This window comes from Bufo bufo, chromosome 2 (assembly GCF_905171765.1).
Source record: "Bufo bufo chromosome 2, aBufBuf1.1, whole genome shotgun sequence".
NCBI lineage: Eukaryota > Metazoa > Chordata > Amphibia > Anura > Bufonidae > Bufo > Bufo bufo.
The window spans coordinates 536,412,948-536,433,183 of record NC_053390.1 but is presented as its reverse complement, the minus strand read 5'-3'; the positions used below and the strand labels follow the sequence as shown (position 1 = coordinate 536,433,183).

General features: G+C 44.1%; 1 protein-coding gene across 1 annotated transcript in view; it reads left to right on the top strand.

The window, feature by feature from the left end:
* The window catches only part of GPAT3 (glycerol-3-phosphate acyltransferase 3), a 62,545-nt gene that overhangs the window by 25,420 nt on the left and 16,889 nt on the right, over positions 1-20,236 (top strand). Inside the window, exons 3-9 of the mRNA XM_040417997.1 lie at positions 8,313-8,607; positions 10,870-10,944; positions 12,026-12,115; positions 14,233-14,326; positions 14,912-15,027; positions 16,691-16,746; positions 19,754-19,839. Of these exons, the coding sequence (XP_040273931.1) occupies positions 8,313-8,607; positions 10,870-10,944; positions 12,026-12,115; positions 14,233-14,326; positions 14,912-15,027; positions 16,691-16,746; positions 19,754-19,839 (812 nt within the window). The remainder of the gene's footprint in view (positions 1-8,312; positions 8,608-10,869; positions 10,945-12,025; positions 12,116-14,232; positions 14,327-14,911; positions 15,028-16,690; positions 16,747-19,753; positions 19,840-20,236) is intronic.

Genomic DNA, 20,236 nt, shown 5'->3' with positions numbered 1-20,236 from the left:
CACTGATTTGAGATTGATGGCCCATCTTCAGGACAGAAAATCCAACGCTATGCAACAGCACTCTGTTAGATATATTTTGATCAAAATCATTTGTGCCCGTGTACCACATGACTGCTTTTAGATGGGACCCTACTCTCCTTGTGCCAACAGTCTTCAACTGAATTTGCGACAGCATGGTCCAGCTATATACTGCACAGATTTTTGGAGTGTCTGACCATAATGGAGGCTGCCACACCACCAAATGCGTACTGCAAAAATAGGACAAAAAGTTAGTCAGCCTAACCTGAAATGAAATAAATGTGCAGGTGTGCGACGCCCTAGCTGACAATACAAAACTGGGTAGGTCATCAATATCTTGGTACTGCACAACCCTTTTAACATACCTAATTATACGGTCCTGAAAGGATGGAGAGATGAAATAACAATACAGGCATGGTACTGTGGGAGAGATTTATCAAGACTATTGTTCTCCCGAAATACAGAAATGCTGTGCTGTACTATTTGCATAGCTCCCATTCACTGCTATGGAAGATACAGAAATGGTGGAGCACTGCCATTCGGATATTTCTGTAATTCCGGCCACTCTGGGCTGGCGTTCATTGTGGGTTATTTCAATCTCGGCCATGAAAGGCCAAGATAGGACAACAACAATCTATAAGGCCAAGCGTACCGAGCTTGACTAATTACTCCCAAAATATAATGGCAATATGTACTGATCCCCTAGGGGACAAAGGGGTAAAACTTCACATTTCATAGATAATATTATAAAAAAAAAGCGCCACGAAAGGTTAACCCTCAAAAACAAACAAACATGAGACAGCCCGAGTGGGCCTGGACAAACAGACACTGAAAGGTAACCGTAGCAAAAGCATGTAAATGGAACGGTCTCACCCATCAGAGGCTGTAGAAATGGGTGGTGGAATCACTTTCAATGAAGCGGGGTTCCATACGGTAGATTGTGATACCAATCAGAAACTATGCCAACGTATTGACCTCGGCGTAGATGAGTGGCGAGCATAGAATCCCTAAATCACCCTAGAAGGTGGCGGGGGCTAAAACACCTTACCTATCTATACGAGGTACTTGCCCCGCAAGGGGCGTCCCCGTCCCGGATACCTTGCCCTAGTCCTGGGCGGTATCCCTAGTACACCCTACTGGAGGTAAACTCCCGACGTGTCGCGTTTTATTTAGCATGAACTCATCAGGGGAGATGTACATAAAAAATGGTGGCAAGCAAAAAAAAAGACTTGCATTAGAAAAAGGGGTAAAAATAAGCAAAATTTGGCAGTGGTTGGAGCTTATAACTCCCAGAAGGGGGGGCCAGGCTAGTGGGACCAAGGTCGCCCAAATAAAACGCACAAGTAGCCTATGCACAGGCGACCCGTGGGTGAAGCCTGCTTGAGCCCAGGTGTGACCCAGGATAGATAATATCCAACTAAACGGCTGTCAGCAAGGAATGCCTACCTGTCAGCGCTTTTTAAATGCAAAGAACAGCGCGCCAGTATTCCCGGTCCGCCCTGCTTCCGGTCACGTGACACCAAATAGAGGAAGTCACGTGACCGGTGGAACGCAAGGAAGTAGATAAGCGCACCTCTTGCCGATGGGGCTTGTCGCCGCGGTGCGCTTATGGTTGTACAAAGAAGCACAGCCATTATGCAAACTTATTTTTTTTTTTTAAAGGTCCTCTACAGGGATATTGTAGGTCAGGGATCAGCAACCTTCGGCACTCCAGCTGTTGTGAAACTACAATTCCCAGCATGCTCCATTCATTTCTATGAGAGTTCTGAGAAGAGCAGAGCAAGTATGCATGCTGGGAGTTGTAGTTTCACAACACCTGGAGTGCCGGAGGTTGCCTACCCCTGTTGTAGGTGGTCTCTTTGTTCTGTCCCCTCTATTTGAAGCTGCCCTTTGTCCCCCAATGAGGCTGATTTACACTAACCTCTTTGTGTGGGTAGAAATGAATACATTTTGAGTCAAGTACAGTAGATCAATATAGCATTAGAAGTTATACATATTCTTAGTGTATATTCGGTACACATTTTAAGATCTGTTTGTCATGCAATGGAAAGCTTCATTATTTCAGTGAATGCAGTTCTGTCCTCATCATGTGATGATTACACCCCCCTCCTTTTTATAATAGTTTGTTGTCTTTATATTTCATGGCGTGGTTTATCTGTACAAGATAAAAAGTGTATTTTTTGTTTTCTTTTTGAAATGCAAAAATTGTAGGGCTGGGTTCAGTGCGTGGCGTCTGCATGTTAAGACAGGTTTGTTATGAACTTGGAATAACTGGTTTCTACTGTATCTTCTATCACTCCCTCTACACAACCTGTATTGTAGGTGTAAAACCGTAGGACACATCAGTCTTCAGTTGTACTATAGCCCAGGGTCAAGGTATGCACCAAGAGTCAAAAAAACAATATTTAGTTGCTGGGGAACTGATGTGGGAGCCAACTTACAGAGTAAGCACATCATCTCACAAAGGCGTCCGAGATTATAAAAAAAAAATGGCATACTTGCCTGTTTCTTCAGTGCTATTCTCTGCTGCAATTGTTGGATACATCGCAGCTGGGTTCGGCATGTCACCACTGCAGCCAATCTCAGTCTTTAGCTGTAGCCCACTGCAGTCACATGCTGAATCCAGGCACGTCACCACGCTGGAGAAACAGGTGTGTGTGTGTGTGTGGGTTTGTCCAAGATAATTCTCGTATAACCTCTTAAATGCCATCCTCCCACCGACTATGCTGTGCTTCTTCTACCACCTCTGCTGCAGCTAACAGCAGATTTGGCTGAGGCAGTTGAAGGATAGAACTGAGCATGTGCGACCACCTCAGTGACGGATAGAAAAATAAGAATAAACGGGAGTGCCAGATAAAACCTCACCTTGAATGTACCTGGGGTATGTGTCAGGGAGGGGTCTGTTATGTGGTTTGTATCCCTTTTGGGATCTGACGAAGAGTGCCGTATATACTTTTTGGACTATTTTACAAAATTGGCTACAGGTAGGTCTTCTTTTCTTTTCCCCCTATTTAGGGGGAAAGAAGCTTTCATACACAAGTTTTTTTTTTTATTGTGCTCCACCCATTTATATAGGAACTACATAAATGGGTGGGCCACAGGGAAAAGTTTGCATTGCGTGCAACATATTTGAGTACTTGGCTTGAAAAGGGTTGAGAAACACTGCTATAGCCTACAAACACACGCAGCAGTTTCCCTTTGTTCTGAGCAGATGGGAATATATGGGAGGGAAGGACATTCAAAAGTATCCTGGATTTGGCGGTAATCCCAATCCCTGGTTTAGAGTGCAGCAGAGCATTGCACCGTGGGGTAGTTGGCACTTAAGAAATAAAGGCAAATATGTTATACACAGAATTAAACATTGCTGCCATCATATGAGATTCTTGGACTCTGGCCTTCAGTTCATGTGCATCAAGGGCATCTGCTGTATTCCTGATATAAACGAGGCAGCAATCCAAGGCCTTTCTTTCATGCACTTAACATTCTGTTTAACTTTTCTTTTTTCTTTTTTATGTTAGAGGTAAAAACTTCTAACCCATACAGTCCAATTCTGCTGTAGCTTCATATGAATTCCATAGAATCCTGGTAGCCAGTCAGCTATAACATTAAAAGCACCTGAAAAAAAAAAAAAATATATATATATATATATATATATATATATATATATATATATATATATATATATATATATATATATATATATATAGTGTATATATATGTATGTGTGTTTCTTTGTCTGTCTGGACGTCTGTCTGTTCTTTATGAACGACTGAACCGATCTTCACCAAATTTGGCACATCAGGTGTGAAGGTTTTAGACCGGGTCTCAGCTCTCTAGGACGTAGCGTTCCTGAGATATTCCTCAAAAATTACCTACATTTGCCAATAAAAGCCTGCAAGTTTTTCTCTTCAAATCCCAACTGCCATCCACACCGTTTTACTCCAGGTTTCCATAACAACCCAGCCATTTTTCTTCACTGCTGTAGGTGAGCTTTAGGCTAGGGCTACATGAGGACAATAAGTCGCACGACACATAGGGCGCAACTACACTGCTACATCTTGGATGGATTTTTTGCGACTGTCATGTCGCAAGTCGCAGCATGTCACATGTCGCAGTGCGACACCATAGCCTATCATTATAAAAGTTGTTGAGACAAAATGTTGCACGACACATGTCGTCATGTAGCCCTAGCATTAAAGGGGCGGGCACTGTGGAGGTCACTGTTAAGGGATTAGGGTGCTGTAAAACTCGCTGTTAAAGGGGTGGGCTGCTGTGAAGGTCCCATTTTAAAGTGGCGGGGAACTGTGGGGGATGGGGGGTCAGTGTTAAGGGGGTGAGGAACTGTGGAGTTCACTGTTATGGGGGATACTGTCGATATCTTTTAATGACACACAGAAACATTAAATGAAATATACCCGTGCGAAGCCAGGTCCTTCTGCTAGTATTGTATAAAATGAGATGATCCCTCACGGATCAAATGACAAATAGCAGATAGATGCATCGTTCATCCACCCTTTTAACAATGATGTGCTCTATACTCTGATTCAATGTTTGAAGCGTGGTTCTGGATCAGTTCCTCAAGTCAGGGAAGACCACAGACAAATCCAATACGGGAAGAATGTTGGGACACTAACCCTATGCAGCCTAATAACCCCTACCTAAGCTAGATGTGTATCCCCAGAGAGGGGGTGATCACCGAGCATGGCTACTGTCCCTGGAATTAGAATCCCTGCCTACTTAGTCCCGACGCCTTTCCCCTGCTACATTGATCAGACAGTTTCATCAGGGGACGTAGCTAGAATAAAGCCCGGTGGCTTCTTCTGTTGTTTAAATAGCCCTGGCTTTTTCCAAAGTGTCTCCATTGCCAGGGCACACGCGCAACGGGAACCAATGAGGTTTGGTCTCTCCCTCATGTTTGGGCCGTGTGACCCTACATCCCACGAATGCGTACGCACCATGGCAATGGAGACACACCAGAAAAAGCCGGGGCTGATGAACCTGTCTGATCAACGTAGCAGGGGAAAGGTGTCGGGACTAAGTAGTCATGGATTCTAATTCCAGGGATAGTAGCTATGCTCGGTGATCACCCCCTCTCTGGGGATACACATCTACCTTAGGTAGGGATAATTAGGCAGCGTAGGGCCAGTGTCCCAACGTTCTTCCCGTATTGGATTTGTCTGTGGTCTTCCCTGACATGAGGAATTGATCCAGAACCACCCTTCAAACATTGAACTGGAGTACAGAGCACATCATTGTATTAGATGCATCGTTCATCCACCCTTTTATCTATTTGTCATCTGAAATGTGAGTGACCATCTAGTGGCAATTTATTTGTCTATATCCCTACAGGATCTCTTGCCTCGTACCGAATTGGTTATTTATTTTTTTTGGGTGATTATTTTAAATGACCTAATAAAAGTTATACACTGCTCAAAAAAATAAAGGGAACACAAAAATAACACATCCTAGATCTGAGTTAATTAAATATTCTTCTGAAATACTTTGTTCTTTACATAGTTGAATGTGCTGACAACAAAATCACACAAAAAAAAAAAATGGAAATCAAATTTTTCAACCCATGGAGGTCTGGATTTGGAGTCACACTCAAAATTAAAGTGGAAAAACACACTACAGGCTGATCCAACTTTGATGTAATGTCCTTAAAACAAGTCAAAATGAGGCTCAGTAGTGCGTGTGGCCTCCACGTGCCTGTGTGACCTCCCTACAACGCCTGTGCATGCTCCTGATGAGGTGGCGGACGGTCTCCTGAGGGATCTCCTCCCAGACCTGGACTAAAGCATCTGCCAACTCCTGGACAGTCTGTGGTGCAACGTGACGTTGGTGGATAGAGCGAGACATGATGTCCCAGATGTGCTCAATTGGATTCAGGTCTGGGGAACGGGCGGGCCAGTCCATAGCATCAATGCCTTTTGTCTTGCAGGTACTGCTGACACACTCCAGCCACATGAGGTCTAGCATTGTCTTGCATTAGGAGGAACCCAGGGCCAACCGCACCAGCATATGGTCTCACAAGGGGTCTGAGGATCTCATCTCGGTACCTAATGGCAATCAGGCTACCTCTGGCGAGCACATGGAGGGCTGTGCGGCCCTCCAAAGAAATGCCACCCCACACCATTACTGACCCAATGCCAAACCGGTCATGCTGGGGAATGTTGCAGACAGCAGAACGTTCTCCACGGCATCTCCAGACTCTGTCACGTCTGTCACATGTGCTCAGTGTGAACCTGCTTTCATCTGTGAAGAGCACAGAGCGCCAGTGGCGAATTTGCCAATCTTGGTGTTCTCTGGCAAATGCCAAACGTCCTGCACGGTGTTGGGCTGTAAGCACAACCCCCACCTGTGGACGTCGGGCCCTCATATCGCCCTCATGGAGTCTGTTTCTGACTGTTTGAGCAGACACATGCACATTTGTGGCCTGCTGGAGGTCATTTTGCAGGGTTCTGGCAGTGTTCCTCCTTGCACAAAGGTGGAGGTAGCGGTCCTGCTGCTGGGTTGTTGCCCTCATACGGCCTCCTCCACGTCTCCTGATGTACTGGCCTGTCTCCTGGTAGCGCCTCCATGCTCTGGACACTACGCTGACAGACACAGCAAACCTTCTTGCCACAGCTCGCATTGATGTGCCATCCTGGATAAGCTGCACTACCTGAGCCACTTGTGTGGGTTGTAGACTCCGTCTCATGCTACCACTAGAGTGAAAGCACCGCCAGCATTCAAAAGTGACCAAAACATCAGCCAGGAAGCATAGGAACTGAGAAGTGGTCTGTGGTTACCACCTGCAGAACCACTCCTTTATTGGGGGTGTCTTGCTAATTGCCTATAATTTCCACCTGTTGTCTATCCCATTTGCACAACAGCATGTGAAATTGATTGTCACTCAGTGTTGCTTCCTAAGTGGACAGTTTGATTTCACAGAAGTGTGATTGACTTGGAGTTACATTGTGTTGTTTAAGTGTTCCCTTTATTTTTTTGACCAGTGTATTTTAGAATAGGGATTTTTGCAGTGCTAAAAAAGATTATAAACCCAATCCCCATATCTCTAATTTTCTGTGATAAAATGAGATAATCCTTCCACCACGGGGGAAGTTCACAGTGTAGGTCGCCCTTGTGCCACCAATACAGCTCTGACCCATTGAGGCATGGACTCCAAAGATATTCTGTGGTGTCTGGCAACAAGACATTAAATATGTTCATGTGCCCATTGTAGGCACCTTTGTTGGTGAACAGGGGTCAGCATGGGCACTCTGACCAGTCTGTGGCAGCAAGCTACATGTGTTCAGACACCCTTCTACCATAACCAGTATTAACTTTTCAAGCAATTTGTGCTACTGTAGCTTTTCGATGGGATTACAACAGATGAACTCCTCCCTACTCATCAATGAACCTCGAGTGCCCCAGACCTAGTCTCACGGGTTGTACTAGGTCCATCAATCTAGGGCATACATTTTGATGGGCACCTGAGAGACTGTTATGCTTTTTCTCAGGCACAGAGACCCACTGATTTTGAAATGGAATAATGATTTCGAAAGCGAATAAAGTGCTGGGCCCAGCCCATGTTTTATGGGTCCAAGGGGGAGTGAGAACCAAATAATAGTTAGGCCCATTTCCATTTATGTGAAATAAAGTACACCATGATGCACATCCTTTACTATTAAAGGTTTAAAGTGGGTGTCCCACACAAAAAATATATATTCTACATTTTTCAAACCAGCACGTGGATCTGAATATTTTTGTATTTGAATGTAATTAAACATTTAGAATAACCACTGAGTCATTCAATAGAATGTATCTGTACAGTGCCACCTGTTTTTTTTTTTTTTTTTTTTTTTTATTTCTCCGTCCACTTCACTGAGATGGTCGCACATGCTCAGTTCCATCCTTCTAACAGAAGATTTGGCTGATGGCAATTGAAGTTGTGAGTGTGACAGTTAAAGGACGAGAGCTGCAGCAGAGAGGACATGCCCCTGATAAAGGATATACCCCCTGAGCTGCCAGCCTGAAGAGAATCTAGCACTTGCAGCAAAGAATGGAGAGATCTAGATCTACGTTATGTTACAGGGCTGTTTCTAGCTTTGTTAGAAAGAAATTGTCATATACTATTTTAATGTTACTTTTTACATTTAATCATGTAGTAATCCCTTATTTAATTTTTAAGTCCTATTCCCCTTACTAGTCCCCCACTAGAACACAGGATGTCGGCAGCTTTAGTGAGGAGGCAAACCTTTTGAGATTGTGAAGAAAAGTTAAAATTTGTATCATTCTTTTCATTTTCAAAGGCATCATTGAGAGAGATGAGTCGCCAATGGAGACAGAGATTGCGGGCCTGAGGCAGAGCAGGAGCCAGTGCTTACAGCGTGGAGATTTTGAGTTGTCGGATGTGTTCTATTTCTCGAAAAAAGGTTTTGAAGCTATTGTAGAAGACGAGGTCACCCAGAGATTTTCCTCAGAAGAACTCATATCATGGAATCTTCTGACAAGAACAAACCATAACTTCCAGTATCTCAGTCTCCGTGTGACTCTTATTTGGGTGCTTGGTGTTTTTGTACGTTACTGCATTCTCCTACCACTACGGTAAGAATTAGTTTTTTCTGTTAATCATCTTCTCTTTGACTATAAGAACTTGAAGGTGCATTCCTCTTGTGAAGGTAAGGCCTCTTTCAGACGGGCGTTGCGGGAAAAGGTGCGGGTGCGTTACGGGAACACCCGCGATTTTTCTGCGCGAGTGCAAAACATTGTAATGCGTTTTGCACTCGCGTGAGAAAAATCGCGCATGTTTGGTACCCAAACCCGAACTTCTTCACAGAAGTTCGGGCTTGGGATCGGGGTTGTGTAGATTGTATTATTTTCCCTTATAACATGGTTATAAGGGAAAATAATAGCATTCTGAATACAGAATGCTTAGTAAAATAGGGCTGGAGGGGTTAAAAAAATAAATAAAAAATTTAACTCACCTTAGTCCACTTGCTCGCGGAGCCCGGCATCTCCTTCTGTCTCCTTTGCGGAACAGGACCTGTGGTGACGTCACTTCGGTCATCACATGATCCATCACCATGGTAAAAGATCATGTGATGGATCATGTGATGACCGGAGTGACGTCACCACAGGTCCTGTTCAGCAAAGGAGACAGAAGGAGATGCCGGCTGCGCGAGCAAGTGGTCTAAGGTGAGTTAAATTTTTATTTTATTTTTTTAACCCCTCCAGCGCTATTTTACTATGCATTCTGTATTCAGAATGCTATTATTCTCCCTTATAACCATGTTATAAGGGAAAATAATAATGATCGGGTCTCCATCCCGATCGTCTCCTAGCAACCGTGCGTGAAAATCGCACCGCATCCGCACTTGCTTGAGATTTTCACTCAGCCCCATTCACTTCTATGGGGCCTGCGTTGCGTGATAAACGCAGAATATAGAGCATGCTGCGATTTTCATGCAACGCAGAACTGATGCGTGAAAATCACCGCTCATGTGAACAGCTCCATAGAAGTGAATGGGTCGGTATTCAGTGCGGGTGCAATGCGTTCAACTCGCGCATCGCATCCGCGCGGAATACTCGCCCGTGTGAAAGGGGCATAAGGGACATGATTGACATGTAAAAACTGTTTTGTAGTCGCTAGAAGTATGAGACCTAAGCTACAAAAACAACCATTGGATGCATGGGATCTCCTAGGAGAACCTTGTTCCTCCTGATGGTGACTATATTTGCTTGCCTCCTTCTGTTGTCACGTCTGCCACAAGAAAGAGACCAGAGGAGCCTCCTCGTACCCATTTCCCACATTACAATAAATATGGACTGTGAATTTCTGAACTTTAAACGTTTGCAGTTTGACTTTACACACCTCAGCGTTTTTATCTTTATTTTTTTGCAGAGAACCTTGCACAAACACACTGCCCAGAAACAAAAATGTCCTACATGGTTATCCACATTGTCTTTTTCTTCAGTCTTTGTGAAATGTAACACTGTATTGCTGCTGTGGTGTTGAATATCAGACTTTCTGATTAAAGCCCACAATATAAAAGCTATAGCATATAGTAAAGTTTCTTAAAGGGGTATTCCCATGACAGACGATGGGGGCATATCGCTAGGACCCATATCTGGGACCCGCACCTACAACGAGAACGGAGCGGGGAGTTGTGGCTGGAGGACCCCGGGTTTCCCAGGGTCCGGCCACCACCAAGCGCTGCTCCCAAACAAGTGAGCGGGAGTGCACTGCGCATGCGCAACCTCCGCTCCCGTTCATTTCTATGGGGCCGAAGGAAATAGCTCGGCTATTTTCGGCGGCCCAATAGAAATAAATAGAGGGAGGCTGCGTATGCGCAGTGCGCCCTCCGCTACTTTCCCCACTCCGTTCACCTTGGGATCCGCACCTATCAGACACGGGAGGCATATCCTAGCGATATGCCCCTATTGTCTCTGTGATGGCAAAACTCCTTTAAATCCACCGCATTTTTGATTACACATTCCTTTAAGGCCCCATGCACATTTTGGTCCGCATCCAATCCGCATTTGCTGTGGATCGGATGTGGACCTATTTATTTCTATGCGGGCAGTACACAGCGTGCTGTCCACATCCGTAAATTCATCCCGAGGCATTTTTACAATAGTGCAGTGTGGAACGGAAAAGTGCGGTATCCATGTTTTGCAGATCCGCGTTTTTCGGACAAGAATAGGCAGTTATATTAATGGCTGTCCATACCATTCTGCAAATTGCGGAACGCACACGGACGCCATCTGTGTTTTGCGGTTCTGCAATTTGTGTATAGAGTGTAGTTTGTTTTATATTTGTGCCATGCGCTCTCTGTTATTGAGAAACCTGTGCCTGGTCTGTTTCAGGGTTACCTTAGCTACCATTGGGATCAGCTGGCTGGTCGTGGGAGCCACACTTGTTGGGCAGCTGCCAAACAGCAGGTAAACACTTCTTCAGAAGAGATAACACTATGTTACACATGAAGACATTTAAATCTAAAATGATGAGTAGGACAGAGAGAATTTCTTCCTGTGTCTCATGAGAACTAAGTGCTTTTAACCATTTCTGTTCTAGTCAGGGATCAAGTATTCACTTTCTAGTGCTCCTTTTCCTCCCCCAAACCACATACATACATAGATGAGAAATAATGTGTGTATAGTGGTATTATGCTTCCTTTTTAGGCACTCAGAAATACAATAGAGTTTTCATTAACCCGTTAAGAACCAAGCCAATCTTTGATTTGCGTTTTTCGTTTTTTTCCCCTCCCCATCTTCCAGGAGCCACAGCCTCTTTATTTTTCTGCTCACATAGCCTTATGAGAGCTTATTTTTTTGTGGGACAATTTAGTTCCATTTAATCTATGATATATAGTTTTGGAAAATAGAAAAAAAATTCTTGGGGTGAAAACAAAAAAACAAAACAAAAAAAAAACAATTCCACCATGTTTTTTGGGCTTTGATTATGTGAAATTTGCTATGCACTAAAAAATACATGAACGACTTTGTTGGTTGGAATGATTACAATGATGGCAAAAAACTTTTATTATGTTTTGCTACTTAAATAAAAACATCTAATTTTTTTTTTTTTTTTTTATCCGTATATTCTGGCAGCCATAACCTTTTTTTTTTCTTCTACTTTTATCTACAGGGCTTGTTTATGGGGCAAGCCATAGGATTTATTGTAATTAATTAATTTATTTATTTATTATTTATTTTTGTTTACTTTTTTAATAATTTTTTTTTTCGGGGTGAACAAAACGGTAAATCACACATTTTCTTTTTCTCCCTGTTAAGGAATTTCCCCGTGCAGGAAAAATATATTTAAAATTTTTAATCATTTGGACATTTTCAGACACGGTGATACCTATTGTAGTATAGTGCAATCTATACACCTTCCGTTTGTGCCATTAACCCCCACAGTAACAGTGCTCCATAGCAACTGCCAATGTTAGCCAGTATGTAGTATCTTTATTATTCACAACAATAGTAATGGATTGCTGTAATCTCTGTATCATTCTTACAGGGTAAAAGGCTGGTTCAGTGAAAAGGTCCATTTGGTGTGCTGTCGAATTTGTGCCCGAGCACTGTCCAGTTGCACTCAGTACCATAATAAGTGAGTTCCAGAATTCAAGAACTCCCATCTCCATGTAAAATGAAAGCTCCTTTAAAGGGTGATGGGATATTGCTAGGATACATCTCTTTCTGATTAATGTGGGACCCCCACTGACCTGGAGAATGAAGGGGCCACAGTGAGCTTCTGCACATGACATTGAAAACCGGCCGTTTCAGAGCCATTGCAGTTCATGGGGCTATTCACATGTCCGTCTTTTTTAACGGTCACTGAATAACATGTCATATTTTTGGCTATTTTCATTGCCAGATGGCCCCAAATGAAATCAGTGGGACTGTTGTTAACGACCATTTAGACAGGAGTGCCCCCGTCTAATGGCTATTAAAAACGGGTTCACTTACAGGGGTTAAAAAACAAACAAACAAAAAAAACTCACTTTACCACTTGCACTCGAGTGAATACTTGGAGGTAGCAGGACCTGACGCATTGTCACGAGAAGAGACACAAGGTCCTGCTGCCTCGAGTGAGGAGCGAGTGTTCCCAGGACTGCCTGGGGTGAAGTGATAATTTTATTTATTTATTTCAAAAAAGGATCTGTCTGCACTACTGGGGGTGGGAGTAGGGCATTTTATATACAGAGGCACTATGTGAGGTCATTCCATATACTGGGGCATTGTGTGGGGGCTATATATATATATATATATATATATATATATATATATATTAGGGCACTATGTGGGGGCTATTAGATATACTATTATATGTTCAGGGGGCACTATGGGAAGCATTATAAATATTGAGGGCACTGCAGGGGTTGGGATAAAAAAAAAAAAAGCCAGTGAACTACATCCATATCTAATGCCTGTTTTTAATGGCCAGATGCAAAATGTACATCATATAGCACATGCCAATCTCTTTCTAACAAAGCTAAAACCAGCCCTGTACCTCACATGGATCCAGAGATCTGCCCAATCATTGCTCTACTAGATTTATATCAAGGTGGCAGCTCAAGGGGAGTGTCTTTTCTGCTGCAGCTCAGGAGGCGTGTCCATGCTCTCCCTATCACAGCTCAAGGGGAGTGTCTTTTCTGCTGTAGCTAAGGGGGAGCGTCTTCTCGGCTGCAGCTCAGGGGGCGTGTCCATGCTCTCCCTATCACAGCTCAGGAGGCAGTTGAAGGATGAAACGGAGCATGTGCGGCCTTCTCAGTGAGCAGGACAAAGAAATGAGAGGATAAAAACAAAAAACAAACAGCAGGTGGTGCTATACAGATACATTTCATTGAATAACTCAGTGGCTATGTGAAATGTTTAGTTATATGCTATTACAAAAGTATTCAGATTCAGGTGTTGGTTTGAAAACTGTAGAATATTTTTTGTGAGACAACCCCTTTAACGACCGATAGAAGGCCAGAAAATGGATGCACATTCCTGTGAAAAATGGCTTTAAAGAACTGACAGTTTATTCGTTTTTTTTTCACGGTCATGTGCATGTAGCCTTAGCTGTGCTTTAGCGATACGCAGCAGCACTCCCAGCCACAGTCTGCGCAGGGGGGCTGCAACAGACCCACCATTCCTAAAGTGGTCCTAGTAATATGCCATCACATTATAAGAATTCAGTTTTTAAGAAGTGCAAGTTCTGGAAAATTCCACATTGCTTCATATGTTAGAGACTACATGTACACACAACTGGGTGCTGCACATAAAGCTACTCAGTATCCATGTGGATATATGCTATGTCACATGAAGGTAATAGTGGGGGGCCTTGATATGTATCACTTTAGAGAGCATTACATAGACCTTTGTTGACTTCAGTGGGCATGGTATCATGCCTTTCATGCCATGGGCCATAACATATGCACGTGAATGGGCATAGTTATATATAAACTGCTGTGCAGTTGTATTGAATGGAAACGTTGAAGGACCTTGCTCCTACAATGGTCAATTCTGCACATTTTAGATGCACATCATGCATGTATTCATTCATTTTAAAGGGGATAGTACAAATGTTCATATCTGCATTAGAGGCTGCAAATTTTGTAATATTTCCCGGGGACTGAGCGGTGTGGTCTCCATTATGAATGGAAGCCACATCGTCTGAAGTGCTGTGTAAAACTTTTGGAATGGCGTGCAGTTTGAACTACTGGTCTTCTATCTTTCCAGGGAAAACAGACCCAAAAAGGGGGGAATTTGTGTGGCCAATCACACCTCTCCGATCGATATCATTATCTTAGCTAATGATGGCTGCTATGCAATGGTGAGTACAAGACTGTATGTGCAGCTTTCTTGTCCAATACCAGTATATCCCCAAGATTTCCTTCAGTCTTTCTTGCTCACGGAGTAGAGGGTATCAGTTCTGCATGCTTTTAGAATCTCTGATTGCTGAATTGAATTAGACCCATCATAGAAGCCCATCCTAGAATGTAGAGAACATCATGCCCAATTTGCAAACCGGATGGGTTGTATCAAAAAACCTCGTTCTTGTATAGACTGACTGCCATTAGTCAAACCTGAGCATGCGCATTGTGCCCAGTGTTCCTGAGGGGGTTTTGGTGGCGCAGACAGCCAAAGAGAGAGTGTGGCTACAGCCTTACTCCCGTCAGGCTCTTGGTACAATATTTCAGGATTTAGGGCCAAACTGTCTAAAACCGGTCCTGTTTGGGGCTTTTGTAACCTTATTCTAAGGCTACATGCATATGACCGTGAAAAAAAAAACCTAATAAACTTTCAGCTATTGGACACGTAATTGTTTTCTGTGCTGGTAAAATGTGCTTTCATATACGTTTTTGTAATTGTTTGCAATAGTATCTGAGTCATTATTTTGTTGCATGTGCTCATACAGGTGGGACAGGTTCATGGAGGACTTATGGGAGTTATCCAGAGAGCGATGGCAAGGGCATGTCCACATGTGTGGTTTGAACGTTCTGAGATGCGTGATCGCCACCTTGTGACAAAAAGGTATATTGGGATTTTTATTTAAAGTTTCTAGTCATTTTTCATTTTATTTTTCCATGTCTAGTTGGCAGTTACTAGCCAGAAAATGAGCAATAGTAGGTACTTGTTTGCACCTGGCAAATAAAACCAATTCTAAATATAACTTGTATCTTTTTATGGTGCAATACGACTTTTTAACCTCTTAACAGTCACATTAAAAGTGGAAAAATCCTCCCAAAAATGTAACTTTTTTTTTTTTTTATTGTAGATTTTTAATATCTTTCTGAAGTAAATCTTGTTGGTGCACAACTCAGGGGACCAAAAAAAAAAAAAAAATGTTTTTGCATTTTTAACCCTTTAGTGGCATAATTAATTTTAGCCTTAAGGACCAGTAACATTTCCCCCCCTTCGTGTTCCAGCAGTCATGACTTTTTAATTTTTTTTCGTCTAAGTTTTTTACTTTTATCTTGCAGGATTAGTTTTAGGTTTTTTAGGAACTATTTTGGGGTATATATAGTGTATTAAATAACTTTTTATAAATTTATTTTTAGGGGAAAAGATAAAAAAAACTGCCATTTTTGCATTATTTTGTGGAAATAATTTACGAAGTTCACTGTGTGGTATAAATAACATAACTTCATTATTTATGTGGGTCGGTACCATGATGATAATGACAAATTTGTATACATAACTTATTATTTTTTCTCTCCTCCTGCAGGCTGTCAGCTCCCCAACTGCCCCCTCCTCCTCCTCCATACTGAAGGGCAGGGGGGCGGCTGCTTTAGCTGCTCGTATTTCTGGATTGGTAGCAGCTAGAGATATGGGTAGATATTGCTGGCATTCCAAGCTATCAAACAATACAAAAATATCGCTGTTAGAAATCGGGATGCAGTAAATGCAGGTGAAAGTGAAAGTAAAAGTTGGTTTTCCCTGCAATTATTCCCGACACGATTTCTAACAGTGATATATTTATGTTGTGCTAATGCTGTCGTTTTAGTAGCCAGCTTTCAAACAAGACCATAGTGACATATCAAAAGTTTTAATTGGTGGGGAATCTGAATGCTGAGACCCCGACTGATCTCTATAACAAGGCTACAGAACAGAGAGCCCTCTCTCTCCTCACTGCAGGAGACAGAATGGAGACTGGCCCATAGACTTTCTGTTGAGTCAGTCTCGCTTCCATCTCCTGCAGTGATCAGAGAGCATGCTATGTGAGCGCTTCTCTCTCCTCGCTCTAGTAATCTGCAGGGGTCTCATCACTCAGACCCCCACCAATAAGAACTGTTGGTATGTCGTTATGACCTGTCAAAAGTTTGCCCAAAGTACAGCGACACTTTAAAGAGAACCTGTCACCATCCCTAACATATCTATTATAGTAATACTTGTATTTCCCTATAGAAATAGTAAATCTGGAGCACCAGTGCTGTTCCTTTGTGGATCACATTAGTCTGTATGGCCAAAGACTATTCAGAACTACATACTTAAAAGATTGTAAATCCCATTAACAAGTACAAGCCATGTTCCAAAGTGCCCCTTCCACGAAGCGCTGACTCTAAAATGTAATTGCTAATGAGTCTTTTTTTTTTCTTTTCTTTGGACTGTTAACACCCTTTTACCGCTACAGTATTGTTATATTGCATAGCCAACTGACTTGGTTCACTGTACTTACTTATTACTCTTTATACAGGCTGCGAGAACATGTGTTTGATAAGGAAAAACTACCCATTTTGATTTTCCCAGAAGGTAAGCTTAACATTGTGATTTCAGGTATATTTTATCTAAGATGATGCTGTATTTGCTGTATATACGGTGTGTATTTTCATTTGTAGCACATGTTCTTGTGTAGCTATTGGCTGAAGATTCACTTCACAGACTTCCTGATCTGCACGCCCCCTTGCATTTACTCTGCACGCCCCCTTGCATTCACTCTGCACGCCCCCCTTGCATCCTACTCTGCATGCCCCCTTGCAACCCACTCTGCACGCCCCCCTTGCATCCTACTCTGCACGCCCCCCTTGCATCCTACTCTGCACGCCCCCTTGCAACCCACTCTGCACGCCCCCCTTGCATTCACTCTGCACGCCCCCCTTGCATTCACTCTGCACGCCCCCCTTGCATTCACTCTGCACGCCCCCCCTTGCATTCACTCTGCACGCCCCCCTTGCATTCACTCTGCACGCCCCCCTTGCATTCACTCTGCACGCCCCCCTTGCATTCACTCTGCACGCCCCCCTTGCATCCTACTCTGCACGCCCCCTTGCATCCCACTCTGCACGCCCCCCTTGCATCCTACTCTGCACGCCCCCTTGCAACCCACTCTGCACGCCCCCCTTGCAACCCACTCTGCACGCCCCCCTTGCATTCACTCTGCACGCCCCCCTTGCATTCACTCTGCACGCCCCCCTTGCATTCACTCTGCACGCCCCCCTTGCATTCACTCTGCACGCCCCCCTTGCATTCACTCTGCACGCCCCCCTTGCATTCACTCTGCACGCCCCCCTTGCATTCACTCTGCACGCCCCCCTTGCATCCTACTCTGCACGCCCCCTTGCATCCCACTCTGCACGCCCCCCTTGCATCCTACTCTGCACGCCCCCCTTGCATCCTACTCTGCACGCCCCCCTTGCATCCTACTCTGCACGCCCCCCTTGCATTCACTCTGCACGCCCCCCTTGCATTCACTCTGCACGCCCCCCTTGCATTCACTCTGCACGCCCCCCTTGCATTCACTCTGCACGCCCCCCTTGCATTCACTCTGCACGCCCCCCTTGCATTCACTCTGCACGCCCCCCTTGCATTCACTCTGCACGCCCCCCTTGCATTCACTCTGCACGCCCCCCTTGCATTCACTCTGCACGCCCCCCTTGCATTCACTCTGCACGCCCCCCTTGCATTCACTCTGCACGCCCCCCTTGCATTCACTCTGCACGCCCCCCTTGCATTCACTCTGCACGCCCCCCTTGCATTCCCTCTGCACGCCCCCCTTGCATTCACTCTGCACGCCCCCCTTGCATTCACTCTGCACGCCCCCCTTGCATTCACTCTGCACGCCCCCCTTGCATTCACTGTGCACGCCCCCCTTGCAACCTACTCTGCACGCCCCCTTGCAACCTACTCTGCACGCCCCCTTGCATTCAAATATACAGTATATAACAAATATGTGCCCAGCCAAAATCAAACCTGCTTTCTCATCCATACATTAGTTGTCCTAATCAGGTCGCACACCCATAGCATTACCATAAGCGTAATAAGCTAAAAGTGAACTAAATTTTAAATATTGAAGGTGCTGTCCAGGGTTTTATAAGTAATGGCCTATCCCAAGGTTAGGCCATCACAAGCTGATGTGCGGGTGTCTGTAGCAGCTGGGGTTTATTACTACAGCGCTGCTCTCACTGAAGTCAATGGCAGCAGCACTGTAGTAGCGGGCATATAACATACCAGGGCAGTTCATTCTCTAAAGGGTTTTTCCGGGAGCACAATATTGATGACCGATCCTTTCCTCCCCTGCTGCTTCCTCCGTCGTGCTTCAGTTGGCATTTGACAAGTCACTCCTGCATCTAATCGGCGGTGAGACCAGCCACATGCCATACACTGCTGAGGCCAGTGATTTGCTGGATGGTGGCTTGGTGTGTATGGAATGTCGTCGCTGCAGCTGGGAAGATGACATTAATGAGCAGGATCAAATGCGACAAGATGTGGCAGGGAAAAAGTTTTATTTTTTTTGTTATTTTATGACATTTACTGCTCCTGGGAAGATATTCATTTAGCTCAGATAACCATTGTAACAACTTCTTCCTGCATTTGGACCAAAAAGCAGAGGAATTACCTGAAGCAAAAATTCTTAACATTATCAGTATCAGTTTTTGCGCCGTTAGGCAGCGCATGCGCATAAGCTACTGTGATGCCGTGCCAGCAATGGGCATTGCAGTGCGCATGCCCCGGCCAAGGAAGTCAGCGCGCAGGCGCGGGATCTCGCTGAGGGGGAGAGAAAACAGATGGGCGGGCAGAGGAAGAGGCTGGGCGGGTATAAGAGCCGAAGAGGCAGAGCTGCCTGGGCACCACTCATTTACATATGCATCAAAGTTCGTTTTTTGGCAGTTTTACAAGTCCACAAAAGCATATAAAGGTACCGTTTTAATCATCTGTGTTGCGGCTACAGCGCTATGGGAACTGTTAAAAAGGGGTAAATGTGCTGACAGACTCCCTTTAAGGAACGCCTATGAAACCGAGGCGAGGGCACTATTAAGGGGAGCTGTGTCATTGACTGCTATAATGTGGGTGGGTGGTCTGAGAACATGTAAGGCCTTGCTCCAACATTTCACAGCTGTGTATGCTCTTTGTTCACAATATTAAGCATAGGACTGGCAGGTATGAAAAGTAGAATATACAGGTTATGTTGGTTTCTGCTTTTAAACCACTTTGAACCCCTTAGCCATAGAGCATTGCTGGCGCCTGGGCCTCTGTATGATTTGACTTGCTGGTTTGTCTGTTTATAAATGCAAATTGTTGCATTAAAAAAGCTGCAAACCCTGAAATGTGCCATTTAAGCCCTGAAGTAACATTCGCAGCCAGTTGGGATCATTGGTGGCTGCACACAAATATCTTGGCTATTTTGCCTTTCCTTTTACCAAGCATGTATTGCCATCTAGAAGTGTCATTTACATATAGATTTAATAAGAAATAATGAACTGTGCAAATATTTTTATTCGAACAGCCACTGTATTTTAAACCCCTGTCTTTGCTAATGCAGGTACCTGTATTAATAACACATCTGTCATGATGTTCAAAAAAGGAAGTTTTGAAATTGGCGGAACCATATATCCTGTGGCAATAAAGGTAAGCAAGCACATAATCCCAGGCAGTATACCTTCCTCTTGTTTTTTTGTGAAGTCCAGTTGAAGACTGGGGATACATAGCCCCAATTTTATCAGACCATAGACATCACGTTGCACTATACAATAAGCTTTTTTATTGGACATAGTGCTAATCATTAAGCAATCCAATATCTTAGATTACAGGAATTACTATAAGATGCACCTAGGATTTAGAGGAAGAAAATTATAATAATAATAATCTTAGCGCCTATCCTCACATTATTTGGTTTGATTGTGCAAATAGGCGTATATTCAGGACACCACTTCAGTTTTTCAGACATCAGAGCAAACCCCTAAATCAGACCCCTATTCTTCATCAGACCCCCAAGCTCCATCAGCCTCAGATCAGACCCCCCCAA